This window comes from Triticum dicoccoides, chromosome 1B (genome assembly GCF_002162155.2).
Source record: "Triticum dicoccoides isolate Atlit2015 ecotype Zavitan chromosome 1B, WEW_v2.0, whole genome shotgun sequence".
Taxonomy (NCBI): domain Eukaryota; kingdom Viridiplantae; phylum Streptophyta; class Magnoliopsida; order Poales; family Poaceae; genus Triticum; species Triticum dicoccoides.
The window spans coordinates 202,205,125-202,214,278 of record NC_041381.1 but is presented as its reverse complement, the minus strand read 5'-3'; the positions used below and the strand labels follow the sequence as shown (position 1 = coordinate 202,214,278).

Sequence of the window (9,154 nt, the reverse complement as noted above, 5' to 3'; positions counted from 1 at the left end):
CTGTATAAAACCATATGCTTTGATCACACTATCAAAGCGTTTATTCCAACTCCGAGATGCTTGCACCAGTCCATAAATTGATCGGTGGAGCTTGCATACTTTGTTAGCACCTTTTGGATCAACAAAACCTTCTGGTTGCATCATATACAAATCTTCTTCCAGAAATCCATTCAAGAATGCAGTTTTGACATCCATTTGCCATATTTCATAGTCATAAAATGCAGCAATTGCTAACATGATTCGGACAGACTTAAGCATCACTACGGGTGAGAAAGTCTCATCGTAGTCAACCCCTTGAACTTATCGAAAACCTTTCGCAACAAGTCGAGCTTTATAGACAGTTACATTACCATCAGCGTCAATCTTCTTCTTAAAGATCCATTTATTCCCAATGGCTTGCCGATCATCGGGCAAGTCAACCAAAGTCCATACTTTGTTCTCATACATGGATCCCATCTCAGATTTCATGGCCTCTAGCCATTTTGCGGAATCTGGGCTCATCATCGCTTCCTCATAGTTCGTAGGTTCATCATGGTCAAGTAACATGACTTCCAGAATAGGATTACCATACCACTCTGGTGCGGATCTTACTCTGGTAGACCTAGGAGGTTCGGTAGAAACTTGATCTGAAGTTTCATGATCAATATCATTAGCTTCCTCACTAATTGGTGTAGTTGTCACAGGAACCGGTTCTTATGATGAACTACTTTCCAATAAGGGAGCAGGTACAGTTACCTCATCAAGTTCTACTTTCCTCCCACTCACTTCTTTCGAGAGAAACTCCTTCTCTAGAAAGGATCCGAACTTAGCAACAAAAATCTTGCCCTCAGATCTGTGATAGAAGGTGTACCCAACAGTCTCTTTTGGGTATCCTATGAAGACACATTTCTCCGATTTGGGTTCGAGCTTATCTGGTTGAAGTTTCTTCACATAAGCATCGCAGCCCCAAACTTTAAGAAACGACAACTTTGGTTTCTTGCCAAACCACAGTTCATGAGACGTCGTCTCAACGGATTTTGATGGTGCCCTATTTAACGTGAATGCAGTCGTCTCTAAAGCATAACCCCAAAACGATAGCGGTAAATCAGTAAGAGACATCATAGATCGCACCATATCTAGTAAAGTACGATTACGACGTTCGAACACATCATTTCGTTGTGGTGTTCCGGGTGGCGTGAGTTGCGAAACTATTCTGCATTGTTTCAAATGTAGACCAAACTCTTAACTCAAAAATTCTCCTCCACGATCAGATCGTAGAAATTTTATTTTCTTGTTATGATGATTTTCCACTTCACTCTGAAATTCTTTGAACTTTTCAAATGTTTTAGACTTGTGTTTCATTAAGTAGATATACCCATATCTGCTCAAATCATCTGTGAAGGTGAGAAAATAATGATACCCGCCGCGAGCCTCAACATTCATTGGACCACAAACATCAGTATGTATGATTTCCAACAAATCAGTTGCTCGCTCCATAGTTCCGGAGAACGGCGTTTTAGTCATCTTGCCCATGAGGCACGGTTTGCAAGTACCAAGTGATTCATAATCAAGTGATTCTAAAAGCCCATCAGTATGGAGTTTCTTCATGCGCTTTACACCGATATGACCTAAACGGCAGTGCCACAAATAAGTTGCACTATCATTATCAACTCTGCATCTTTTGGTTTCAACACAATGAATATGTGTATCACTACTATCGAGATTCAACAAAAATAGACCACTCTTCAAGGGTGCATGACCATAAAATATATTACTCATATAAATAGAACAACCATTATTCTCTGACTTAAATGAATAACCGTCTCGCATCAAACAAGATCCAGATCTAATGTTCATGCTCAACGCTGGCACCAAATAACAATTATTTAGGTCTAAAACTAATCCCAATGGTAGATGTAGAGGTAGCGTGCCGACCGCGATCACATCGACTTTGGAACCATTTCCTACGCGCATCGTCATCTCGTCCTTAGCCAATCTTCACTTAATCCGTAGTCCCTTTTTTGAGTTGCAAATATTAGCAACAGAACCAGTATCAAATACCCAGGTACTGCTGCGAGCATTAGTAAGGTACACATCATTAACATGTATATCACATATACCTTTGTTCACTTTGCCATCCTTCTTATCCGCCAAATACTTGGGGCAGTTCCGCTTCCAGTGTCCAGTCTGCTTGTAGTAGAAGCACTCAGTCTCAGGCTTAGGTCCAGACTAGGGTTTCTTCTCTTGAGCAGCAACTTGTTTGCTGTTCTTCTTGAAGTTCCCCTTCTTCTTCCCTTTGCCCTTTTTCTTGAAACTGGTGGTCTTGTTGACCATCAACACTTGATGCTCCTTCTTGATTTCTACCTCCGCGGCTTTTAGCATTGCGAAGAGCTCGGGAATAGTCTTGTCCATCCCTTGCATATTATAGTTCATCACGAAGCTCTTGTAGCTTGGTGGCAGTGATTGAAGAATTCTGTCAATGACACTATCATCAGGAAGATTAACTCCCAGTTGAATCAAGTGATTATTATACCCAGACATTTTGAGTATGTGTTCACTGACAGAATTATTCTCCTCCATCTTGCAGCTATAGAACTTATTGGAGACTTCATATCTCTCAATCCGGACATTTGCTTGAAATATTAACTTCAACTCCTAGAACATCTCATATGATCCATGACGTTCAAAACGTCGTTGAAGACCCGGTTCTAAGCCGTAAAGCATGGAACACTGAACTATCGAGTAGTCATCAGCTTTGCTCTGCCAGACGTTCTTAACGTCGTCAGTTGCATCAGCAGCAGGCCTGGCACCCAGCGGTGCTTCCAGGATGTAATTCTTCTGTGCAGCAATGAGGATAATCCTTAGGTTACGGGCCCAGTCCGTGTAATTGCTACCATCATCTTTCAACTTTGCTTTCTCAAGGAACGCATTAAAATTCAACGGAACAACAGCATGAGCCATCTATCTACAACAAACATAGACAAGCAAAATACTATCAGGTACTAAGTTCATGATAAATTTAAGTTCAATTAATCATATTACTTAAGAACTCCCACTTAGATAGACATCCCTCTAATCCTCTAAGTGATTACGTGATCCATATCAACTACACCATGTCCGATCGTCACGTGAGATGGAGTAGTTTCAACGGTGACCATCAATATGTTGATCATATCTACTATATGATTCACGCTCGACCTTTCGGTCTCCGTGTTCCGAGGCCATATCTGTTATATGCTAGGCTCGTCAAGTTTAACCTGAGTATTCCGCGTGTGCAACTGTTTTGCACCCGTTGTATTTGAACGTAGAGCCTATCACACCCGATCATCACGTGGTGTCTCAGCACGAAGAACTTTCGCAACGGTGCATACTCAGGAAGAACACTTCTTGATAATTTAGTGAGAGATCATCTTAAAATGCTACCGTCAATCAAAGCAAGATAAGATGCATAAAGGATAAACATCACATGCAGTCAATATAAGTGATATGATATGGCCATCATCATCTTGTGCTTGTGATCTCCATCTCCGAAGCACCGTCATGATCACCATCGTCACCAGCGCGACACCTTGAACTCCATCGTAGCATCGTTGTCGTTACGCCATCTATTGCTTCTACGACTATCGCTACTGCTTAGTGATAAAGTAAAGCAATTACAGGGCGTTTGCATTTCATACAATAAAGCGACTACCATATGGCTCCTGCCAGTTGCCGATAACTTCGGTTACAAAACATGATCATCTCATACAATAAAATATAGCATCACGTCTTGACCATATCACATCAGAACATGCCCTGCAAAAACAAGTTAGACGTCCTCTACTTTGTTGTTGCAAATTTTACGTGGCTGCTACGGGCTGAGCAAGAACCATTCTTACCTATGCATCAAAACCACAACGATAGTTCGTCAAGTCAGTGTTGTTTTAACCTTCGCAAGGACCAGGCGTAGCCACACTCGATTCAGCTAAAGTGAGAGAGACAGACACCCACCAGCCACCTTTAAGCACGAGTGCTCGTAACGGTGAAACCAGTCTTGCGTAAGCGTACGCGTAATGTCGGTCCGGGCCACTTCATCTCACAATACCGCTGAACCAAAGTATGACATGCTGGTAAGCAGTATGACTTATATCTCCCACAATTCACTTGTGTTCTACTCCTGCATATGACATCTACGCATAAAACCAGGCTCTGATACCACTGTTGGGGAACGTAGTAATTTCAAAATTTTCCTACGCACACGCAAGATCATGGTGATGCATAGCAACAAGAGGGGAGAGTGTTGTCCACGTACCCTCGTAGACTGTAAGTGGAAGCGTTATGACAACGCGGTTGATGTAGTCGTACGTCTTCACGATCCGACCGATCCAAGTACCGAACGTACGGCACCTTCGAGTTCAGCACACGTTCAGCTCGATGACGATCCCCGGACTCCGATCCAGCAAAGTGTCGGGGATGAGTTCCGTCAGCTCGACGGCGTGGTGACGATGATGATGTTCTACCGGCGCAGGGCTTCGCCTAAACTCCGTGACGATATGACCGAGGTGGAATATGATGGAGGGGGGCACCGCACATGGCTAAGGAACGATCTTGAAGATCAACTTGTGTGTCCTAGGGTGCCCCCTTGCCCCCGTATATAAAGGAGCAAGGGGGGAGGCCGGCCGGCCCTAGGGGGCGCGCCAAGGAGGGGGGAGTCCTCCTCCTAGTGGGAGTAGGACTCCCCTTTCCTAGTCCCACTAGGAAGGAGGAAGGGGGAAGGAAGAGAGGGAGAGGGAGAGGGAAAGAGGGGCCGCGCCCCCCTCCCCTAGTCCAATTCGGACTCCCCATGGGAGGGGGCGCACCACCTCCTAGGCTGCTGCCCTCTCTCTCTCCCCTCAGGCCCACTAAGGCCCAATACTTCCTCGGGGGGTTCCGGTAACCCCTCCGGCACTCCGATTTTCTCCGAAATCACCCGGAACACTTCCGGTGTCCGAATATAGTCGTCCAATATATCAATCTTTAGGTATAGACCATGTCGAGACTCCTCGTCATGTCCGTGATCACATTCGGGACTCCGAACAAACTTCGGTACGTCAAAACTTATAAACTCATAATAAAACTGTCATCGTAACGTTAAGTGTGCGGACCCTACGGGTTCGAGAACTATGTAGACATGACCTAGAACTATTCTCGGTCAATAACCAATAGCGGAACCTAGATGCTCATATTGGCTCCTACATATTCTACGAAGATCTTTATCGGTCAAACCGCATAACAACATACGTTGTTCCCTTTGTCATCGGTATGTTACTTGCCCGAGATTTGATCGTCGGTATCCAATACCTAGTTCAATCTCGTTACCGGCAAGTCTCTTTACTCGTTACGTAATGCATCATTCCGTATCTAACTCATTAGCTACATTGCTTGCAAGGCTTACAGTGATGTGCATTACCGAGAGGGGCCAGAGATACCTCTCCGACAATCGGAGTGACAAAACCTAATCTCAAAATACGCCAACCCAACATGTACCTTTGGAGACACCTGTAGTACTCCTTTATAATCACCCAGTTACGTTGTGATGTTTGGTAGCACCCAAAGTGTTCCTCCGGTAAACGGGAGTTGCATAATCTCATAGTTACAGGAACATGTATAATTCATGAAGAAAGCAATAGCAATATACTAAACGATCAAATGCTAGGCTAACGGAATGGTTCATGTCAATCACATCATTCTCCTAATGATGTGATCCCGTTAATCAAATGACAACACATGTCTATGGTTAGGAAACATAACCATCTTTGATTAATGAGCTAGTCAAGTAGAGGCATACTAGTGACGTTATGTTTGTCTATGTATTCACACATGTATCATGTTTCCTGTTAATACAATTCTAGCATGAATAATAAACATTTATCATGATATGAGGAAATAAATAATAACTTTATTATTGCCTCTAGGGCATATTTCCTTCAGCCCGAGCTTCACCCGCCGCCGCCGTCTAGGGCCGCCGCCCCAGGATCCTGATCTGGCCAGCCCGGACCCCCACGGCGCCCTCTTCACGCCGCCGCCGCCGGCTCGCCACCAGGCAACCGCGCCGCCACCCAAGGCCTCCGCCCGGAGCACGCCACCGCGCCACCATGGATCAGATCGCTGTTGCGCCGTCACGCATGTGGAGGTCCCGCCCCACCCCCTCCGACGCGATCCAGGAAGGAGTCTCCGCCACCGCCATCAGCCCCCGGCTTAGCCCAGCGGCGTCCTCTGGCGGCGGCGGAGGGAAGGGATGGAGGTGGTGGTTACCCTAGCGGCTAGGGTTTGAAGAGCCGCCCAAGTCGCCCAAGACGGGGGCGACGCGGGGGCGACGCGCAAATATTGTGGTATTCCCTTGTACTCTTCACACCCCTAGTAGTGTACTCATATTAGGATCACATGAAAAAGGACAAGTGGTTCCGACCCTTACTCGCGCGGTTTGATGCATCTCCTGTTTGGGTTTGCCTTGAAACATCTAACCCCTAGCTTTCTCCAAATGGGAGGGGGTGCAGGGACGCAGTGAAACTCCATGTTTAAGTTATGGGGTACACCCTGAAATTTGTTAACGTACTCCCTCCGTTCCTAAATATAAGTCTTTTTAGTGGTTTTAAATGAACTATAACATACAAGTGTATATAGACATATTTTAGAGCGTAGATTCACTCATTTTGCTCCGTATGTAGTCCCTTGTCGAAATCTCTAAAAAGACTTATATTTAGGAACGGAGGGAGTATGTGTTAAAAAATTGAACATGATAGACAATCTAGTGAACTTGAACCCACGATATTTTCGCCACTGAGGAGATGGCTGGAGTCGGCGAATTGATGGGAGCAACAAGTGTATGGCGGCCTCAAAACCAGAGGGGTGACGAGATTTGGACAAACAAGGACAACAGCGTGATACAATATGTTGGATATATTGCATTTTTTAGCAGGGTGCCCCACGTACATGACACCCGCATGCACGGGACCCACACATCCTAATATCCCATCTGCGACAAGAATGAACCACCCCATCCGCGACGCGCACGCCACCATTTCGGCAAAGTTAGCTATCCACACACACATGCTACATCTTCCATCTCACGCGCACGAGACGTGTGCCGCCTCCTCGCCGCCCACACGCTGCATCGCCTTGTTAGCTGACGGCACGCACTGTGCTGCTGTGGTTGTCGCCGTCGTCTGCAGGGGAGGAGCTTGTACCACCAGCGGCTTCTGCTGTTGCTTGACGGCGACGACCCTCTTGCAGGCGGCCATGGTGAAGGTATGATCGGCAAGCGGAATAACGGGGAGGTTGTCACAGTTGCAGATCTCGATCATGAAGCCGTCGGGGTCGTGGAAGAAGATCTGGTCCACGTAGATGCCGCCCTCCTCCACGCACCGCTGGATGTACGGGATGCCCAGCTCCTTCAGCCGCCGCTCCACCGCCACCATGCTCTCGCACTGCAAAGACATGCATACACACACGCACCGCCCGTCATTCATCTCGGAACAGAGCAAATAGCGCGGCGTCCATGCATGCGTGACATTGTGAAGTTGTGACGTGATTCTCCATACACCTCGTTGATGTGCAAGGGTGACGCGGAACCAAGCGTACAACATAAGTTAATTCCTGTCACGTCATCGAGCAATCAGTGTTTCTGAAAATATTCAATTTTCGTACGTACCTGGAACGAGATGTGGTTATCCTTGGGGTTGATCTCCGTCTTCCCGGGCAAACTCTGTGGCTCTTCACATTGCAACAGGTGGATGCCGATCCCATAGTTAAATAACCTTCATTCGCAGCAAAAATCATCAACCACTTCTCTCTTGATAAATATATTGACGTGGTTTTCTAGCTAGTATTAAATTTCATGCATCAACCACTTGTAAATTCCTTAATCCCAAAGATGATGATTCAATTCTGTTTAATTACCATGCGCCGTTGAAGTTGAAAGAACCGGGGCGGCGGATGGGGATGAAGCCCAGGACGTTCATGTAGAAGCGTAGCGACTCCTCCAACGAACTGCAAACGATGCTGATGTGGTTCAGCGATGCCAATGGCAGCACGCCGCCGCTCGCCATTGCCGCTCTCGTGCGTGCTTACCGCGCGTCCTCACCTATCAGGCTATCACTGAACTATTGCCTCAAAGCCGATCGTCGTTGCTGGGACGATCTACCATCTATGCCCATGAAATTGCAAGCGGCGAATCTAGGTGCAATGGGCACATCGTCCAGCATGCACCTGCGCGCATGCGTGAGAATGTGAGATGGCGGTCTCTTCCAAAATGTTGGAGCTGTGCCGATGAATATATATACCTTGTTGCTATTATATATGTGGCGGAGGCCAGAGAGGATAAGAGAGGGTCATAACTAGGATGGCTGGGGCAAGAACAAAAACGAGGAGTCCCAGTTCTTCGGAAATGTAACACGAGCGACATGTTTTACATGTAAAAAAAACTATATTTATCCTAACCAGATTTAGTCATAAGTACTCCTGTAATTCTTCATAATTGATGCCGGACAACTGGATTAATTAGCTGCAAGGACGGTGTAAGACCGCTCGTAATAGAGAGTATCATATATGAGGGACATACTATTGTATGATATACTTCTTTTTTGAAATGAAAAGGTAGATGAGATTCTACCTTATATATTTCAAAACAGGCCAGGCCTGGGACCAATGGTCAATTACATGAAGCTTACATTGAGCACCGTAGTGCCATGGCTGTAAGCAGCCATTTGAAGAAGCGAAGAACGGGGCAAACGAGTAGAAAAGAAGATTACTACAAAGCTAGAACTAACTTAGTTCAGGAGGTACATCCAGCTCGTAATAGCATCCTTGTCATCCTGCATAATATCATAGATTAGTGAAAATGCTTGCATCTAAACCATCGTGTCAGCTAGTGCTCATGTTAGCCGCCGGATGGTGAGGTTGACGAATCCGTTGTCGCCGCCGCGGTGGTCCGCGACTTTCTCCGCAGCGTTCCTTGATGGCACATCAGACTGGCATCCGTGCTCCCTGTTCCTTAGCCGTCCATCCACCTTCTTATTCCCGCGGGACGGCGACTGAAAGATCGAGAAGGGCCATCATTTGCGTGATGGGGAGAGGATTACGACCGGCAATGAGATGGTGCTCATCGAATGTGTTGTGTGTGTCCGTCTCTATGTCTTCCCAAATCAGCGATGGCTGA

The 9,154-nt window shown here is 46.4% G+C and overlaps 1 protein-coding gene across 2 annotated transcripts; it reads right to left on the bottom strand.

Annotated features, from left to right (window-relative positions):
* Positions 1-6,878: 6,878 nt before the first annotated feature.
* LOC119303740 lies at positions 6,879-8,244 on the bottom strand. 2 transcript variants are annotated; one of them, XM_037580890.1, is made up of 4 exons: positions 8,068-8,244; positions 7,897-7,986; positions 7,649-7,754; positions 6,879-7,424 (listed from the first exon to the last, which is right to left on the bottom strand). In XM_037580890.1, the coding sequence occupies exons 2-4, from the start codon at positions 7,956-7,958 to the stop codon at positions 7,065-7,067; spliced, it is 528 nt and encodes a 175-aa protein (XP_037436787.1). In that variant the 5' UTR covers positions 7,959-7,986; positions 8,068-8,244; the 3' UTR covers positions 6,879-7,064. The 2 variants fall into 2 exon arrangements, with proteins under 2 accessions (XP_037436787.1, XP_037436779.1); XM_037580882.1 differs by having other exon boundaries at positions 7,897-8,244.
* Positions 8,245-9,154: the final 910 nt, after the last annotated feature.

Bases quoted from the DNA above. Each gene is read 5' to 3' on its own strand.
- LOC119303740 (XM_037580882.1), bottom strand. From the start codon at position 8,045: ATGGCGAGCGGCGGCGTGCTGCCATTGGCATCGCTGAACCACATCAGC. The intron at 7,755-7,896 runs GTAATTAAACAG...CTGCGAATGAAG, and splicing joins TTCAACTTCAACGGCGCATG to GTTATTTAACTATGGGATCG. The intron at 7,425-7,648 runs GTACGTACGAAA...ATGTCTTTGCAG, and splicing joins ATAACCACATCTCGTTCCAG to TGCGAGAGCATGGTGGCGGT.